This window comes from Pristiophorus japonicus, chromosome 17 (assembly GCF_044704955.1).
Source record: "Pristiophorus japonicus isolate sPriJap1 chromosome 17, sPriJap1.hap1, whole genome shotgun sequence".
Classification (NCBI taxonomy): domain Eukaryota; kingdom Metazoa; phylum Chordata; class Chondrichthyes; family Pristiophoridae; genus Pristiophorus; species Pristiophorus japonicus.
Window position 1 is genome coordinate 108,106,965 of NC_091993.1, and position 20,851 is coordinate 108,127,815.

Genomic DNA, 20,851 nt, shown 5'->3' on the forward strand with positions numbered 1-20,851 from the left:
TTGTGTACCTGTTTATATAGAATCTCTGAAAAATTAGTGCAATACTCAAAACAGCAGATCTAGTTGCCATCTACTGTCATACAGGGATCCTACTTGTATAAAAAAGTGATTAAACTGGTCAAAGGCAAGAATGATTATCTGTAGCTTTTCCAATTGCAAGATAGTAAACCTGGTTTAAAAAAGCACCAATCTTGTTGTTTTATAAGAGTATATACATTATTTTAAAATTTCAGTTCTGACTTTTGATGGTTTCACAATTATTCAGGTTTAACAACTTTAATAAACTTGGATATATTGAACATAAAAAAAGTCTCCTAACTATAAATGTTACAGGAATGAGATATCCAATGTACCCTCTTTTTTGGGAGGAGGTGCGGTCCCTTCAAATGGCTGTGCAGCCCATTCAAATTTTCGAGCTTGCACAGTTTCTCCTATAGAAAAAGTCCGTGAGCTGCCTACATGGGACCACCAGACTACATCTGAGCAGCTTAATAGGAATGTTGGTGACACTATCTTGATTTGTACAGAATCAAACAGTCCTATAGTATTTTGTATTTATTTCAGGATTGCACACAAAAAGACTGATGTACCAGAATTGATGAATAAAAGTGCAAAAACTGAATTCAACATAAATATTCTATTTTCAAATTCATCATTTTAGCATAGACACAAAATCTAATATGTACACAGCCCATCTGGGTAGCAATCCAATAATAATAGCTGAAAACTATAATGACAAAAATAACCTGCTGATCTAACCGTTGCTAAATTGAATATTGTATTATTGATAGTTTCATCAGGCACAAAAGGAATCCTAAAAATGAATTTGGTATTTTAAAATATGAAATCATGTGCCCTTTCTTCATGTCCTTAAGACTAAAGCATGAACTGCCCACAAAAGAACAATGAATACACTTGAAAAGTAATTAATTGGCTGCAAAACACTTTGGATGTTCCAAGGACATGAAAGGTGCTATATAAATGCTATAAAAAATAAATGCAAGTTCTTTTTTAAGTGTGAAAATAAATCAAACTGAAGATATGCACTAGAAACAGTTACAGGATTACATAATGCAGCATTGTTGGAACATTTGGATCCATGGGTAAAGATCAGTTTAAGTTCTAACATAGATAAAATCAACACATTTCCTCATTTTGCTCTTTAAAGTCAGACATTTTGAAACTGATTACATTCACTGATAGTAAAGAAAATCACCAAACATGAATAGTTGGTCACAGCTAGTTGCTCTGGACAACACTCATTCCATTACAACAGTTAGCTTCAAAGTCTTTCTGTTTTACCATGGCTGTGGTAAGAAAGACCAGTGACATTTTAAAAAGATAATATGCCATTTGTTGAGTGTATCATGTTTAGTATTGATGCTCTTTATAATATATCTTTGAAAGTGGAAAAAGGATTTGGCCTCTAAATCTAGTAATGGGCTACTAGTCCAAACTGCAAGGTATTAGAAATGTTTTCCCCACAATTATTACCAGAACGCATTCCATATACAAGAGTAGAAATTCAAATGATGGATCACCTTCAGATTTCAAATACAACATAATACTGTATAAAGATTGATAAGATTGTCAGTACTCAAAATGTGAACAGCGACTTAAATTAATCAAAGCAAACCTTTTTTTAAAGTCTCACTTAACTCAACCAAATCAGTTTTAAGTACATATTAATGCAAAATTAACATTCAGATCCTCTAGGTCAACATTATGCTGTTTATTTTGAATTATCCAGTAATTTGAATTAACTGACTTTAAAGACTAGACACTTTTTAATTAAACAGATTTAGTAATATATTATTTCAATATACCTTTCAATAGGTTCACAATGATTTAGTCCTGTTAGAAAACAGTAACCAAGTGGTCAAATGTACACAATTCCTATCCCTCTAGTTAAATTTTTTTCTACCTTATTGGTTTTGAAATGTAACATCAAATCAACAAAGATTTTTTTTCATTGAAATACTGCACAAAGACTGATCATATCAAGCCAATAGTTTAAAAATTGCTTTGCAGTGAACAGAGAAGGAAAGTGCTTTAGTTCAGTTGCTTCGCGGGAATGATTAATCAAAGTAGGACATCACCAGAAATACAGAAACACCGAGGACAAGTAGTAGTTCAAATTGTTGACCTGAAGGGAAATTAGAAAAAGATCGTATCAGACAAATGGGAAAAAAGATAAAACAACAACAGCTGCACTAGTATTAGAGCAGCTGGAAAAGGCCTGAAAAATAGTGGCCAATTTTTGTTGTTAACTGATCAATATTTAATTGTTACAATTGATAAAATTACATCCACCAGTAACCCTGGAAATTTTCATTTCCTTTTTGTACACACTGAAGTAAATTCATCCAAAACATTTATGAAAATGTTGCAAATTGAGGCAAATGGCAGGAAGGCAACACTAGCAATTAAGAACTGCATTCTGGTTGACAAAGATATTTCTCAAATTTTAAAAACAACCCCAACAATTCCATAGCAATAACCCAGGAAATATACATCCATTAGCTCAAAGTTTTCACATGATTAATAAAATTGATCCAGGAAAATTATTCACACTGATGGTGTATTGAGGATTTTAAACAGTGAAAAATCCAGGGATAAGAAAGAGTTACAGTTATAAGATCACATAATAGTAATAACAAAAGAGTTTCCTTTGTTGTGCACCTAGGAAATTGGCCTGCACTAGGGACAGTTCAGAGGAAAACAGAGCAGAAACCCATTACATCAGGTTTGTGCCCCCATCGCATGCTTCTTTGGGGTTTTCCTCCCTAGACACAAGTGCACATCTAACTGTAGTAAACGCAATCCCAGCGAGACAATTATAATGAAGCAGATGTACCATCTCATTTTCCTGATGAATGCAACTGTTGAGTGCCCCAGGGTAGGAGCCTCTGAATACACTTGTTGAGAGGGCCTGCTTAGGACCCAGGGGAACCAGAGGAGGTTCTGGGAAAGCTTAGAAGAGGCAGGCTAGTTTTAAAATTTTTGTTGCAATAAATATTTGAAGGAAAGGGCCAACACAGGCAGGATAGACTGAATGGCCTCCTTCTGTACTTTAAACTGCTTTGGTTCTATTGGTTTTATAATCACAGGAAACCGGCACTGTAAGTGCGGCGCTTTTATTAGAATGACGATTCCGGGACATGGATTCAAAATCTGCATTAAGTGTAAACTTATACATTCTTAGTGCATGGAAAAAGATCTGGAACAAGAGACAGATAAATGAAAGGATGGTTTTCACCTAAACTGAAATGGCACAAAGTATCCTGTGGAGAAGGCAAAGAGAGCATTAGGGAAAGATTTAAACTAATATGACAGGAGTGTGAGGAAAGTCTCGCCTAATAAAGCTGTTGGAATAGAAGCAAAAGGCTGAGGTAAAATAAATAACGAATAAAATGTCCTAATTCCCTTGTATAATACATATTCATATTTACGAACCTATGTGGGTCACACTTAAAATGCATACAGCAAGGCTCCATAGCAATTTGGTCCAATAATTATGTGCCATGAGCAGAAACTATTTGCTGTACAATTAGGAATTCTTTAGACAAAGATGGCAAAAATAAGTATCCAGCTATGCCATAAATGCTATTAAATTGCCAATATTTAATCTAGAGCAGCATAATGAGATTCCCAACTTAAGATTTATTTCCCCATTATCTTGAATATTTGGAATTATATTTCAGTTTGCAATTTCTATCTACAGTTTTTAATCATCAGAAAATGCCATAATAAAAATGGTATATTGATCATTTTTAACTCGATCAACAAAAACTTGTACTACCCATACTCACCAACGCTTGTTCCGACAGATCCATTTTTTGCTATGGGATTAAACACAAATAAAAAAAGTCTTAAAATAGATCAAGCACAAATTCACAATGTACAGCATAGAGCAGGCGAATCCTTTAATCACTAGAGTAACAAGTCTCCCTACTAATATCAAAATAGTAAGCTCTTTGACTCCTCTACCACAGGGCAGAAGAGATAGGGACGTCACTTAATTATGTAAGTGTTGGTCCCTTAGAGGATGAGACCGGGGAATTAGTAATGAGAACATGGAGATAGCAGAAACTCTGAACAAATATTTTGTATCAGTCTTTACGGTAGAGGACTTATATTACATTTTCTCCAAGCAGAGAATTTTTTGAGAAAGTTTTATAGTAAAGGGAAGCAAAACGCAAAGAGTGAACGTTCGCATTCCCACCTGTCATTTATTGGGAGTGACAATGATGCATTTACCTAAATACCTCTTCATTCTGCATCAGGAGATCGTGGGTTCAAGTCGCACTCCAGAAATTGAGCTCATAATCTACTAAGTGTAGTAGTGAGGGAGTTCTGCATCATTGGTGGTGCTTTATTTACCCACATAACAATACCTACACTTGAAAAATAATTAATTGCATATGAAGCCCTTTGAGGCATTTTAGCAGATGTGATAAGGTGATTTATTTAAGGCCAACTTATTTCGCTTTTTGTAATAATTATTTTAAATTGGGTGCACCATAAAATGTCATACCTCCTGTGTCACATCTTGTGCATCATGTGTATGTATGCAAATTCTTAAAATTGATTTACAAAAATTAAATTTAAGTCAAATAATAAAATCAAAATTGAACAGGTATGGAAAGTACTGACCACCCAGCAGACAGGAATGAAAACTACCAATCAGCAATTTCAAAACAATTCCCATCCAAAATAGTCAGTAACAACTACAAGCAAAAGAAAGGTGTTGGCAAACCAATCAAATCACTCAAAATATCTTTGCCATATGTTTGAGCCATAATTCTTGTTCAGTGGTTAAAAATGTTGCACATAATGTCAAAATGGGAAAAATCCACACAATATTGAAGCATTTAAAGTTTTAACAGACTTGAGTAAACTTCCAGCCACATCTTTTGGTTTCATCCTCAAGCGCAAGAAATGGTTACTCAATGTAGTTCACAGGTAGGTGGTTGTGGTACAAGTGTGCTATTTTCACCACATTCAATGATATCCTTTCCAACCATTTTAAAATCTGCATTACATTTAAAGATGATTGTGTCCTGATAGCTGTATGTAGGTCCAAAGCCTGCACTATTGTTTCATAGAAACATAGAAAATAGGTGCAGGAGTAGGCCATTCGGCCCTTCTAGCCTGCACTGCCATTCAATGAGTTCATGGCTGAACATTCAACTTCAGTACCCCTTCAGGGCAATGACATTAAACAACTGCCAAAAGAACAATGCTTAGTTTCCATTAAGTCATATACTGGGTCTTGCTTTCATCTTAAAGTGGGTTCGTGGAAATCAGTGGGAGAAAAACACCTTTTGCTCAGTCAAGCACAAAAATTCCTTAGAAACATCGATATAAATAAGAGGAGTCTTGAACTCCGCAACACAAAACATCAGAAAAACAAGAAATACCATTCAGTACCTCAACTTAAGCATCAGCTAATTGAATTTGACTTCCCTAATGTCCAACTCCATTATGTTGACCAGCAGACTCTTCCAAATACTTAGAATCCATTTAATAATTTTTGTCTTGCAAGTTTGTCTTTACCCTGAAGTAATATTCATGATATACCTTTTCTATACCATTTAATAGTTTACATATACTTCAAAGGAGGCCTCCCTCAACTTTCTTTCTCAAGATTGTAAAATAGAAACTTGTGTAAGCTGTTCATAGCTTATCCTTTTTACATTTGGAATAATTCTGGTTTCTCATCTTTGAACCCTCTCAATGCATGCCTCAGGAGACATGGATGAGAATACCACCAACGATGTCTCCGCAAGATCCTGTAAATCGCACTAACGTTAGCATCCTCGATCAGGCCAACATCCCCAGCATCGAAGCACTGACTACACTTGACCAGCTCCATTGGCAGGTCACATTGTTCGCATGCCTGATGCAAGACTCCCAAAGCAAGTGCTCTCCTCGGAACTCCTATACGGCAAGTGAGCCCAAGCTGGGCAGAGGAAATGTTTGAAGGACACCCTCAAAGCCTCCTTGATAAAATGCAACATCCCACCGACACCTGGGAGTCCCTGGCCAAAGACCGCCCTAAGTGGAAGAAGTGCATCCGGGAGACCGCTGAGCACCTCGAGTCTCATCGCCAAGCGCAAGTAGCGAAGGGAGCGTGTGGCAAACCAGTCCCACCCACCCTTTCCTTCAACGACTGTCTGTCCCACCTGTGACGGGGACTGTAATTTCCGTATTGGACTGTTCAGTCACCCAGAACTCACTTTTAGAGTGGAAGCAAGTCTTCCTCGATTTCGAGGGACTGCCGATGATGACGATGATGGGGAGTGATTAGAAAAAAAATGGTTCCCATTGCTAATCACTATCCAGTTATCCCTGCTGGGAGTTTAATGTATGTTGGGTGAGGAAATGATCAAGGCCAAACTATGTTGAAGTCTACAGTTGATCACTTGCAATCACCCAGGCTCACATACAAGAATGGCCACTTGAGTATAGTACTGAAAGGCTGATATACTCCAGCACAAGTCACTTCCTTTGAGAGAAAATCAAACAAATTCTAGGTGAGGATGGTGAGGGAGGAGAGGAAATACAATTGCTCATTACTTACGTTCACAAATGGCCCGTAATGGTGACCAAGTTGAATTTCTCTGGCAGGTAATATGCCGTGAGCCTCCTTCCTTAAAGATGTAACCACTGTTACACCTGTAAGTAAAATTCGCACTCACAGGAAAGGATGCCTGAGAAATAGACTCATTAGTTCACAATCTTCACAGGTTGAGACGGTCCGGTGCTTTGCGCTCCCGGGTTGACAGTCTCAGTTCGATTCCAGCCTTGTGAGTGTGCGGGGTCTGTTGTGGCTGATGGCTGGATGACTGACTTGTTGTGGGTGGCAGTGGCCATGTCAGGAATTGCAAGTCCATTTTTATTGAACAGGTCCGTGATGGAAATTTCAGATTCACTGAGTCCTCTGAAGACTGCTGGAAGTCATAGCGAGGGGATTTGAGTACAGGGGCAGGGAGGTGTTACTACAGTTGCACAGGGCCTTGGTGAGGCCACACCTGGCGTATTGTGTACAGTTTTGGTCTCCTAACTTGAGAAAGGACATTCTTGCTATTGAGGGAGTGCAGCGAAGGTTCACCAGACTGATTCCCGGGATGGCGGGACTGACATATCAAGAAGGACTGGATAAACTGGGCTTGTATTCACTGGAATTCAGAAGAATGAGAGGGGATCTCATAGAAATACTGACGGGTTTAGACAGGTTAGATGCAGGAAGAATGTTCCCAATGTTGGGGAAGTCCAGAACCAGGGGTTGCAATCTAAGGTTAAGGGGTAAGTGATTTAGGACTGAGATGAGGAGAAACTTCTTCACCCAGAGAGTGGTGAACCTGTGGAATTCTCTACCACAGAAAGTTCTTGAGGCCAATTCACTAAATATATTCAAAAAGGAGTTGGATGTAGTCCTTACTACTAGGCAGATCAAGGGGTATAGCGAGAAAGCAGGAATGGGGTACTGAAGTTGCATGTTCAGTCATGAACTCATTGAATGGCGGTGCAGGCTCGAAGGGCCAAATGGCCTACTCCTGCACCTATTTTCTATGTTTCTACGTTTAGTTGGTGAGCCATTTGCCAATTGTGGAGGTTTAAAAAAAAAAGAAGTTCGTAATGTCAACTTTCGATAAGTCTCCTTTCCATTAGAGATCTATTGGTACATTGAGTTCACATTTGGAAGATATCTCCCAAACTCCAAAAGACAGCAGTCTTGCCTTTTATCTAATGCTAGGATTTTTGGGATATTTTTATCTTGCACTTGGATTTTTTCACCAATTTCAAATCCACTGATCTTTTTGTTTTAGTCACCTTCCTTTTACGAACAGGATTCCCTTCTAAAAAGAGACCAAAGTTGTGACTCTAAATAACACAGATATTCAAAATCACTAAGCATGAAGCATGAATATGAGGATGGCTAATGTCCAAAATAAGGGTTTATACAAATGAATAGATTTTCCACCAACTCAATCAAATTATTCATTGAATTATCTTTTACATCATAATGAGAAAGGGAGACAGAAACAGAAGGGGTAATTTTAATGCTACACACACGGTGGAAACTAGGTGGACAGGCAATTAAAATTGCGCTGAAGACTTACCCGCTGACGTAGAGCTCTGTTCCCACTGTCTTCCAATTTAACCTGTTCTTCTGAACAGGCAGTAAGGACACCCACCTGAAACCGACGGGGATCCTTCTTTAAAGATGCAAATTGGGGTCCGATGAGGACCTGACTGTAATTTTAACTAGTAAACTGAGCAGGAAATCCTGTGTGGCTTTCCTGCCAAGTGCAGTGGGAAGAGGATTTGGGGCGAGAAGTGGACCAAACAGGTTTATTAACTTTTTTTTTCAAAAACAAACTTTCCTTATGGGGCATGGAAAAGCAGAAATGCTTCATCGGATCCCACAAGGAAGATTTAGGCCCCCTGCTTCTGGTTCTCTCTCCCTTCCCGATCGCAAGACCAAAATTTTGCTCCCAGCCACCGGCCATCTGTCACTGCTTCCAGATGGTCAACTGGTGAGGCCCAAGAGTTGAAACCACATGAGCTTTACACTGCCGAGAGGAGTGCAGGTTTGGTGTTCACATCGTCCTAGGCCCACCCGATTCTTGCTCACAATTAACATTGGGGCTGGAGTGTCTTTCCTCAACCTAATTTTCACCTGGGAAGCAAGAAGGGAGGACAATGAAGGGTGAGCAGATCTTAATCTAGGATAGGATGTGTGTAGCTGCGTTTTGTATGAGTTAGAGTTTACAAACAGAAAGAGGATGGGAGGCCAGTAATGAAGATTTTGGAGAAATCAAGTGTAGAGGTGATAAAACATTCAAAAGGTGGGTGAGGGGCAGGGGCAGGAAAGAGGTATGGCAACAGTAACAATAAAATAGTCTTGGCAATGGCGAGGATGTGGGAGTTGAAACACAGCACTGCATCAAACACTACTCCAATGTTTCTCACATTCGAATTCAGGCCGAGTGGTTCCAGAATGGGATGGAATCGGTGGCCAGCGTAGCGTTTATTGCAGAGGCCAGTAATAATTGCTTCAGTCTTCTTAGGCAATCCCCCGGAGTCGAGGATGACTTGCTTTCACACAATGAATTCTAAGGTGACTGATGAGACCAATGCGGGATCTACAGTCTCTGTCACAGATGGGGCAGGTGGTGGTTAAAGCGACGGGTGGGTGGGGTGCTTGGTTTGTCATATGTTCCTTCCGCCGTCTGTTCTGCGTGCTCCCGACGAAAAGACTCGGAGTGTTCGGTGCCTGCTCAGATGCTTCTTCCCCCACTTTGAGTGGTTTTTGGCCAGGGGATTCCAAGAGTTGGTGGTGATGTTACATTTTTTCACGAAGACTTTGAGGGTAACCATGAAGCATTTTCTCTGCCCGCCTGACTCGCTTGCTGTGACGGAGCTCAGAGTAGAGTGCTTGTTTTGGGAGTCTAGTATCGGGCATATGGGCAATATGGCCTTTCCATCAGAGCTGATCGAGTCAATGCTTCGCTGCTGGGGATGTTGGCCTGGGAGAGAACACCAACGTTGGTGCGCCTATCCTGCCAATGGATTTGCAGGTTTTTACAGAGACAGTGTTGGTGTTACTTCTCCAGTGCTTTAAAAGGTACTAACTGTACTTAGTCCATAGCAGTAGCAATAAAGTATCTTTGGCAATGGCGAGGATGTGGGACTTGAAACACAACACTGCATCAAACACGACTCCAAGGTTTCTCACAGTCTGATTCAGGCTGAGTGGCTCCAGAATGGGATGGAATTGGTAGCCATGTAGCATTTATAGCAAGGGCCAGTAACAATTGCTTCAGTCTTCCTGATGTTCAGTTGGAAGAAATTTGTACTCATCCACAACCTAATGCCAGTCAGACAATCTGACAGCAGAGGTAGTCATAGGGTCGACAGGAATGAAGGAGGGGTACAACTGGGTCTCCTCAGCATTTAATTCTAATGGCTGGTGTGCAACGGTCACACCACATTAGAAGTATTCACGCACAGGCATCTTCCATCCTTCACGATGTAGCTCGGGACTTGGAATGTCAGCTCTCTCATTGAAACACCTGTGAACTCATCTTTTTTTGGTGTGGAAGCAGGTCACCCTAGTCACAAGGGACTACCTAATACTATACTAATTAGAACATAATTTTACTTCTATTAAAGGTTTCTCCGCTTGGAGAAAATGTGAGAAAGTTTTATAGTAAAGGGAAGCAAAACGCAAAGAGTGAACTTTAGCAGTCCCACCTCATGTCATTCATTGGGAATGACAATGATGCATTTATCTAAATACCTATTTATTCTGCATCAGGAGATCGTGGGTTCAAGTCGCACAACAGAGCAGCGGCAGATCGTCGGGGGCCAGCATCGCGAGAGGAGTGGCGCGGGACTACACAAGGCAGCGGCAGCGAGTCGGAGATTGTCGGTGGCCAGCTGGTGCTGAGGCCGAAGGTAAAACAAAGAAGTAAAAAGAAATCGAAGTGTGACATCACAGCCAAGCGGGTAAATGATTGGCTAGTGGATTGGTGAGTATTTAATCTTTTTCTTTTTCTTTTTCTTTCCTTATCAGTAGGTAACCTTTGACACTGGTGCCAAATTAAGTTAATTTAAGGGTTAAGTCATGGCAGGAGAGCCGAGACCTCTGTCATGCTCCTCCTGGGCTATGTGGGAAGTCAGGGATGTTCCCAGTGTCCCAGTGACTGCTATGTGTGCAGGAAGTGCATCCAGCTGCAGCTCCTGACAGACCGCATTGTGGCACATGGAGCTGCGCATGGATTCACTCTGGAGCATCCGTGATGCTGAGGATGTCGTGAATAGCACGTTTAGTGAGTTGGTCACACCACAGGTAAAGGTTACTCAGGCAGATAGGGAATGGGTGACCATCAGGCAGAGCAGTGGAAGGAAGATAGTAAAGGGGTCCCCTGCGGTCATCGCCCTCCAAAACAGATACACCATTTTGGGTACTGTTGGGGGAGATAACTCATCGGGGGAAGGCAGCAGCAGCCAAGTTTGTGGCACCATGGTTGGCTCTGCTGCACTGGAGGGCAGGAAAAAGAGTGGGAGAACTATAGTGGTAGGGGATTCTATTGTAAGGGGACTAGATAGGCGTTTTTGCGGCCGCAATCGAGACTCCAGGATGGTATGTTGCCTCCCTGGTGCAAGGGCATTTTGGAGGGGGAGGGTGAACAGTCAGTTGTCATGGTGCATATAGGTACCAACGATATAGGTAAAAAAAACAGGATGAGGTCCTACAAGCTGAATTTACGGAGCTAGGAGTTAAATTAAAAAGTAGGACTTCAAAAGCCAGTAATCTCAGGATTGCTACCAGTGCCACGTGCTAATCAGAGTAGCAATAGCAGATAGTTAAGATGAATATGTGGCTTGAGGAATGGTGCAAGAGGGAGGGATTCAAATTCCTGGGATATTGGAACTGGTTCTGGGGTAGGTGGGACTAGTACAAACCGGACAGTCTGCACCTGGGCAGGACTGGAACCAATGTCCTGGGGGAAGTGTTTGCTAGTGCTGTTGGGGAGGGTTTAAACTAAAAAGGCAGGGGGATGGGAATCTATGCAGAGAGACAGATGGAAGTATAATGGGGCAGAAGCAAAAGGTAGAAAGGAGATAAGGAAGGTGGAGAGCAGAGAAATCAAAGGCAAAAATCAAAAAGGAGCACATTACATCATAATTCTAAAAGGAGAGTGTTAAAAAAACAAGCCTGAAGGCTCTGTGTCTCAATGCGAGGAGCATTCGTAATAAAGTGGATGAATTAACTGCGCAGATAGCTGTTAACGGATATGATGTAATTGGGATTACGGAGACATGGCTCCAGGGTGACCAAGGCTGGGAACTCAACATCCAGGGGTATTCACTATTCAGGAAGGATAGACAGAAAGGAAAAGGAGGTGGGGTAGCATTGCTGGTTAAAGAGATTAACGTAATAGTAAGTAAGGACATTAGCTTGGATGATGTGGAATCTGTATGGGTACAGCTGTGGAACACCAAAGGGCAGAAAACGCTAGTGGGAGTTGTGTACAGATCACCAAACAGTGGGAGTGAGGTTGGGGATGGCATCAAACAGGAAATTACGGATGCGTGCAATAAAGGTACAGCATTTATCATGGGTGGCTTTCACCTACATATAGTTTGGGCTAACCAAACTGATAACAATACGGTGGAAGAGGATTTCCTGGAGTGTATAAGGGATGGTTTTCTAGACCAATATGTCAAGGAACCAACTAAAGAGTAGGCCATCCTAGACTGGGTGTTGCGTAATGAGAGAGGATTAATTGGCAATCTTGGGGAAGAGTGACCATAATATGCTGGAATTCTTCATTAAAATGGAGAGTGACACAGTTAATTCGAAGAAAGGTAACTTCGATGGTATGAGACGTGAATTGGCTAGGATAGACTGGCAAATGATACTAAAAGGGTTGACGGTGGATAGGCAATGGCAGACATTTAAAGATCACATGGATGAACTTCAACAATTGTACATCCCTGTCTGGTGTAAAAATAAAACGAGGAAGGTGGCTCAACCGTGGCTAACAAGGGAAATTAGGGATAGTGTTAAATCCAAGGAAGAGGTATATAAATTGGCCAGAAAAAGCAACAAACCTGAGGACTGGGAGAAATTTAGAATTCAGCAGAGGAGGACAAAGGGTTTAATTAGGAGGGGGAAAAGAGAGTATTTGAGTAAGCTTGCAGGAAACATAAAAACTGACTGCAAAAGCTTCTATAGGTATGCGAAGAGAAAACAATGAGTGAAGACAAATGTAGGTCCCTTGCAGTCAGAATCAGGTGAATTTATAATGGGGAAAAAAGAAATGGCAGACCAATTCAACAAATACTTTGGTTCTGTCTTCACTGAGGAAGACACAAATAACCTTCCGGAAATACTAGGGGACCGAGGGTCTAGCGAGAAGGAGGAACTGAAGGAAATCCTTATTAGTCAGGAAATTGTATTAGGGAAATTGATGGGATTGAAAGCCGATAAAACCCCAGGGCCTGATAGTCTGCATGCCAGAGTACTTAAGGAAGTGGCCCTAGAAATAATGGATTAATTGGTGGCCATTTTCCAACATTCTATAGACTCTGGATCAGTTCCTATGGATTGGAGGGTAGCTAATGTAACCCCACTTTTTAAAAAAGGAGGGAGAGAGAAAACACGGAATTATAGACCAGTTAGCCTGACATCGGTAGTGGGAAAATGTTGGAATCAATTATTAAAGATGTAATAGCAGCGCATTTGGAAAGCAGTGACAGGATCGGTCCAAGTCAGCATGGATTTATGAAAGGGAAATCATGCTTGACAAATCTTTTAGAATTTTTTTTGAGGATGTAACTAGTAATGTGGACAAGGGAGAACCAGTGGATGTGGTGTATTTGGACTTTCAAAAGGCTTTTGACAGGGTTCCACACAAAAGATTATTGTGCAAAATTAAAGCACATGTTATCGGGGGTAATGTTTTGACTTGGATAGAGAACTGGTTGGCAGACAAGAAGCAAAGATTAGAAATCAATGGGTCCTTTTCTGAATGGCAGGCAGTGACTAGTGGGGTACCGCAAGGTTCAGTGCTGGGCCCCCAGCTATTTACAATATACATTAATGATTTGGACGAAGGAATTGAATGTAATATCTCCAAGTTTGCAGATGACACTAAGCTGGGTGGCATTGAGAGCTTTGAGGAGGATGCTAAGAGGCTACGGGGTGACTTGGACAAATGCATGGCAGATGCAGTATAATGAGGATAAATGTGAGGTTATCCACTTTGGTGGCAAAAACAGGGAGGCAGAATATTATCTGAATGGTGACAGATTAGGAAAAGGGGAGGTGCAACGAGACCAGAGTGTCATGGTACATCAGTCATTCAAAGCTGGCATGCAGGTACAGCAGGTGGTGAAGGCGGCAAATGGCATGTTGGCCTTCATAGCGAGAGGATTTGAGTATAGGAGCAGGGAGGTCTTACTGCAGTTGTACAGGGCCTTGGTGAGGCCACACTTTGAATATTGTGTACAGTTTTGGTCTTCTAATCTGAGGAAAGACATTCTTGCTATTGAGGGAGTGCAGCGAAGGTTCACCAGACTGATTCCCGGGATGGCAGGACTGACCTATGAAGATAGACTGAATCGACTAGACTTATATTCACTGGAATTTAGATGAATGAGAGGGGATCTCATAGAAACATATAAAATTCTGACGGGATTGGACAGGTTAGATGCAGGAAGAATGTTCCTGATGTTGGGGAAGTCCAGAACCAGGGGTCACAGTCTAAGGATAAGGGGTAAGCCATTTAGAACCGAGATGAGGAGAAACTTCTTCACTCAGAGAATTGTGAACCTGTGGAATTCTCTACCACAGAAAGTTGTTGTGGCCAGTTCGTTAGATATATTCAAAAGGGAGTTTGATGTGGCTCTTATGCCTAAAGGGATCAAAGGGTATGGAGAGAAAGCAGGAATGGGGTACTGAAGTTGCATGATCAGCCATGATCATATTGAATGGTGGTGCAGGCTCGAAGGGCCGAACGGCTTATTCCTGCACCTATTTTCTATGTTTCTATTTTAACAGCACATAATCTACTAAGTGTAGAATTGAGGGAGTTCTGCAACTTTCTTTACCCACATAACAACAATGGCTACACTTCAAAAAATAATTAATTGGATTATGAAGCCTTTTGAGGCATTTTGGCAGATGTGATGAGGTGATTTATTTAAAACCAACTTATTTCACTTTTGGTAATTATTATTTTAAAGTACAGCTGGGTGCACCATAAAATGTCATACTTAATGTATCACACCTTGTGCATCATGTGTATATATGCAAATTCTTAAATTTAATGTGTGTTAATCAATTGTAAGTCAAACAATAAAATCAAAATTGAACAGGTATGGAAAGTACTGACCACCCAGCAGACAGGAATGAAAACTACCAATCAGCTATTTCAAAACAATTCCCATCCAAAATAGTCAGTAACAACTACAAGCAAAAGAAAGGTGTTGGCAAACCAATCAAATCACTCAAAATATCTTTGCCATATGTTTGAGCCATAATTCTTGTTCAGCGGTTAAAAATGTTGCACATAATATCAAAATGGAAAAAATCCACACTGTATTGAAGCATTTAAAGTTTTAACAGACTTGATTAAAGTTCCAGCCACATCTTTTCCTCAAGCTCAAGAAATGGTTACTCACATGGCTCACAGGTAGGTGGTTGTGGTACAAATGTGCTATTTTCACCACATTCAATGATATTCTTTCCAACCATTTTAAAATCTACATCACATTTAAAGGTGATTGTGTCCTGATAGCTGTATGTAGGTCCAAAGCCTTCCAATATTGTTCCATTTTTAGGTGTTTCAGGACGGTGACATTGAACAACTGCCAAAAGAACAATGCATTAGTTTCCATGAAGTAATATACTGGGTCTTGCTTCCATCTTAAAGTGGGTTCGTGGAAATCAGTGGGGGGAAAACAAACTTCTGCTCAGTCAAGCACAAAAATTCCTTCGAAACTTAGATATAAATAAGAGAGTCTTGAACTCCTTAAACACAAAACATCAGAAAAACAAGAAATACCATTCGGTACCTCAACTTACACAGCAGCTAATTGAATTTGACTTCCCTAATGTCCAACTCTATTATGTTGACCAGCAGACTCTTCCGAATACTTAGAATTCATTGAATAATTTTTGTCTTGCAAGTTTGACTTTACCCTGAATAATATTCGTGATATGCCTTTTCTTTACCATTTAATAGTTTACATATACTTCAAAGAAGGCCTCTCTCAACTTTCTTTCTCTAGATTGTAAAGTAGAAACTTGTGTGAGCTGTTCATAGCTTATACTTTTTACATTTGGAATCATTCTGGTTTCTCATCTTTGAACCCTCTCAATGCATGCCTCAGGAGACATGGATGAGAATAGAGTTAACATTTTACTGACTTCAACACATTGTCTCTATCTCTCAGAACTTAACTGTGTGACTGACAGTAAGATAGGAAAGAGAAAAGGAGAGAGAAAAGAGATCACTTGAAATAATACCTGCATATTTATCATGTGAACATTGAAATAAAAAAAACAGAAATTCTTTAAAAGCTAATTTGAAAATGACCGGCCACCTTGGGAAGGAGGCGCAAGAAGCCTGGTAAAGTGGAAACTAGGGGGCTGAATTTGCGACCTCTACTGGCACATATGAGATGCGCATGTGTCCATAGAGGCCCCGCAAGTTTCGGGTTTAGGTATGCACTGCGCTTGCTCTGAAACCCGGAACTTGCGATCTGTCAAGAATCTTCGCGAAGCGTCCGCCCATGGGAAGCCTCCGACCGCAAATTTTGTGCCTAGATGTTTGACAAATGGAGTCATCTTAAACCATGTCAATCTATAGTATAACATATATCTTGCAGTAGTGGCATGAGAACAAGGTGCAAATAGACCAGGCCTTACCAGGGCATTTAGATTAATGATTATTGATTTATAATCAAGAGAAGTAATATGTCTGTAATAAATGTCATGCCATTTCTCCACTTGCATACCTAGTCTAAATCCTTTTACAAAACCAAAGCTGCATTTCCATTCCTATTGTCCTCTCTATTTTAATATCAACTGTACATTTTATAGGCTTACAATTTCTGCATCTAGGTCAATTAAGTAGTTAAATAAGGATCTCAAACACCGACTCTTGTGGTACTCCATTTCACCCAATCTGGCACTACACTCACACGAGTACTTCGTTTCTTACTTTTTATCCAATTTGTTATTCTGTCCCACATTCTCCCTTGAATTTCCATAAATTTGAGTTTGAGAAATCATGTGGCATCATGTTCCACTCTCCACTTTATTTGGATTTAAGCCTGAAAGTCAGAGATTTGTTAAGCAGGGCCTTCATATTCTAAATCCATGTTGACAGTCTCTTGTTAGACTATTGTTATGTAGGTACTCAGCATGGAATCCATTATTTTATCCACTATCGGTATTAGTTTAATATGTCTATAATTGCCTGGACCTGATTTTAGCTCCATTTTAGTATAGTTACTATGGTGTTGAGATAGAGCCTCAGCCATGATCATATTGAATGGCGGTTCAGACTCGAAGGGCCGAATGGCCGACTACTGCTCCTATTTTCTATGTTTCTATGTTTGCTCACCGTCAATCCTACAGGATTTATCCAGTATGCAATGAATCAACAAAACCTCTCCTGCATCCCATGGTTTGGCAGGCATCTAATGGTGTCTGCCATTAGTCTTGCGTTTGCAAGTTTAGGCTTTTAATAATTTTGCGTCGCAAGTTGCTGAAAGTGCGAGCTGATAATGGATCAGCGAGGGAAACAGGGTACCAGAGATCTGAGTGAACAGGGAAAGCAACATCTCCTTAACCAATCAGATTTAAGGATTGGGATATAAACAATGCAAGGACTGAGAAGAAAGTGTAAATTAGAGTGGGCAAATGCAATGCCCAACCAGGTATAGAAAGAGAAATTAAGAGAGGGAAAGAAAGATTGGATTATGAGAGCGATAAAAAGAGACGGGAAAATTTTTTAAAAGTTTATCTTCTTAAAATCTCCAACAACAATTAAAACCTAAAGCAATGAGACTCCCCACTTGTGATACTTAGCTTTCAGTGCCAGAGAGCATGTCTGGAAGTAATAAACACTTATCACATCGTTAAAAGGATTTTTACACACTGAAATGGACTGAACTTAACTACCGAACAAATACAGCAACTTCACACTATACAACATATTTCGTAGCTGACAGCAACTTTTGGACATGAGTTAACCGTGTGTCTGCCCCTCGCCTGAAGTTACTGTAGGATTTGTGCTTAAATAACAGCAAGCACCAGTGGCCCATTATTTCATGATGGCTGCCAGTATCCTACAAATTAACTCTAATCTCTTTCCACACCCGAGGATATATGTTATCTGGCCCACAGGATATATGTTAATCTTCAAGTCATTTTTCCACACCCATCTCAAAATCCTCCAGGTGACATTGCAGCCCTACAATAATTTCATTGTTAACTTAATGAATGGGAAGATTTTGAAGCATCACCACTGCTTCATTGATTTAACTTTAGAATCTAATCTAAGAGATTGTGCAGCAGAATAATTCTACAAAAATTGACACTTGTGAAACCAAACTTTGCATTAGTGCTCCAGGATATGCAGTTGCACCATTGGGCACCAGGAGGATCCGAGTGCATCATCAACACCGAAAACAAATTTAATTTGATAAAGTTTTCCATTCTTTTCATTTATAAGTTGCTGTTTATTGCTTATGCTCTTTAGAAAGTGGGCACTTGTGTTACATTATTATGATTGATGACACCTGGGGCAACCCACTGTCATCCAGACTGGCCAATAAGAGATTTAAAAAAAAATTAATTCAGAGCATGGGGTCGTCACTGGCAAGGCTCGTATTTCTTGCCCTACAAATTAACTCTGTCATCTCTTTCCACACCCTAGGAGAGGGTGGTGCGAGCCGTCTTCCTAAACCGCAACAGTCGTAAACCAGGTGAAGGTACTCCAACAGTGCATCAGGTACAGAGTTCTTGATTTTGACCCAGTCACAGTGAAGGAACAGCAATATATTTCCAAGTCAGGATTGTGTGTCACTTAGAGGTGGTGTTCCCATGCACCTGCTGCCTTTCTCCTTCAAGGAGGTGGAAGTCGCGGGTTTGGGAGGTGCTGCCCAAGAAGCCTTGGCAGGTTTCTGCATCATGTAGATGGTACACACCACAGCCACGGTGCGGCGGTAGTGGAGGGAGTGAATGTTTAAGGTGGTGGATGAGGTGCCAATCAAGTGGGCTCCTTTGTTCTGAATGGTGTCGAGCTTCTTGAGTGTTACATTACATTGTGCCTTGTAGAAGATGGAAAGGCTTTGGAGTGTCAGGAGGTGAGTCACTCACCGCAAAATACCCAGCCTCTGACCTGCTTTTGTAGCCACAGTATTTAGATGGCTGGCCCAGTTAATTTCTGGTCAATGATGACCCCCCAGGATGTTGATGGTGGAGAGACTTGACATTCGTAATGCTGTTGAATGTCGTGGGGAGGTGGTTCGACTTTCTCTTGTTGGAGATGGTCATTGCCTCGCACTTGTGTGGTGCGAATGTTACTTGCTGCTTATTAGCCCATGCCTGAATGTTGTCCAGTTGCTACTATTCAGCTAAGGCTGGTACACCAAAGAAATGTTGCATCGATTCTGCAAGACTATTTCTCGGCATAGCATCAAGTAGGAACTGAAAGTCTCATGCATTGCATTTGGAAGGAATCTTTGTAACTCAAAAGCAGAACAATTTACAAGAAAAGAAAATGCTGATTACAAAAACAAGTAAATTTTACAGAAAATCACTCCTTAAATTTTGGTAATATTGCAAAAGTTTGCAAATGATTAAGGCAGTAGCTGTTAGTGGCAGAATTGGACAATAAAATTGTGCTAACTATCAACTATGTTTCAAGCCTCTCAATTTCTGCAGGATAAAAGGCAATTGAAACTAGTTTGGATACCATAGTTAAGTACCTTTGCATTTTGGTGGGTCCTCCCACTTTCCAGTTGCTGTGCACATAATGTATTTATTACCAATCAATGAATAGCCACTATCACATGTATAGGATGTGTTCATTCCAAATGTCCAGAACCCTCCTTCGGATGGTGATGAAGCTGTCCCATTTCTAACAGACGGAGGATCAGGACATCTGACAGCTGGGGGGAAAAGTGAAATTCAGTCAGTGTCCCGAACAAACTGTCAAATCAAATGCTTGAGGGATTAAAATCAATTGCCTCAGTGATAAAACATACTGGTGAATCAACAGAGCAGGCTATGGGTATTCTCACTTCTCCCCTGCCCTATAACTCACTGCGAAGAACTGATTTTAGCAGGATTTGTTTGGGGTTAGAGAGGGTGGTGGGAGGGGGGAAAATACGAACTGTTTTATATTGACACGGTTTCAATTTGGATTTTGGGAAACCATTTTCTGCGAGCCACCTTTATACTGCTAGTTGCTGATCATGGCGCAGCGAAGGAAACTGGCCACCTGGGACCTGAGTGAGCAGGACAACCAACTGTGGATCTCCTTAACCAATCAGATTGAAGGATTGGGATATAAACACAAGGACTGAGAAGGAAGTGTAAATTATAGTAGGCAAATGCAATGCCCAACCAGGTACAGAAAGAGAAACTAAGAGAGGGAAAGAAAGATTGCATTGAGAGAGAGAGATAAGAGATGGGAATTTTTTTTTAAGTTTACTTTTAAAATCACCAACCCCAATTAAAACCTAAAGCAATGAGACTCCCCACTTGTGATACTTAATTTTCAGTGCCAGAGAGCATGTCTGGAAGTAATAAACACTTATGTCGTTAAAAGGATATTTACACACTGAAATGGACTGAACTTAACTACCGCACAAATACAGCAACTTCACACTATTCAACATATTTCGTAGCTGACAGCAACTTGGACAGCGACTTTTGGACTTGAGTTAATCGTGTGTCTGCCCCTCGCCTGAAGTTACTGTAGGATTTGCGCATAAATAACAGCAAGCACCAGTGGTCCATTATTTTATGATGACTGTCAGTATCTTACAAATTAACTCTAATCTCTTTCCACACCCTAGGATGTGTGTTATCTGGCCCACAGGATATATGTTAATCTTCAAGTCATTTTTCCACACCATCTCTAAATCCTCCACGTGACTTGTAGCCCTACAATAATTTCATCGTTAACTTAATGAATGGGAAGATTTTGAAGCATCACCACTGCTTCATTGATTTAACTTCAGAATCTAATCTAAGAGATTGTGCAGCAGAATAATTCTACAAAAATTGACACTTGTGAAACCAAAC

General features: G+C 40.6%; 1 protein-coding gene across 1 annotated transcript in view; it reads right to left on the reverse strand.

Moving 5' to 3' along the window:
- Nucleotides 1-1,058: 1,058 nt before the first annotated feature.
- Nucleotides 1,059-20,851, reverse strand: part of LOC139228257 (C4b-binding protein alpha chain-like) — a 59,092-nt gene continuing 39,299 nt past the window's right edge. The window contains exons 9-12 of the mRNA XM_070859440.1: nt 19,528-19,710; nt 15,208-15,393; nt 3,813-3,842; nt 1,059-2,146 (exon numbers count right to left, since the gene is read on the reverse strand). Of these exons, the coding sequence (XP_070715541.1) occupies nt 2,079-2,146; nt 3,813-3,842; nt 15,208-15,393; nt 19,528-19,710 (467 nt within the window). The 3' untranslated portion in view covers nt 1,059-2,078. The remainder of the gene's footprint in view (nt 2,147-3,812; nt 3,843-15,207; nt 15,394-19,527; nt 19,711-20,851) is intronic.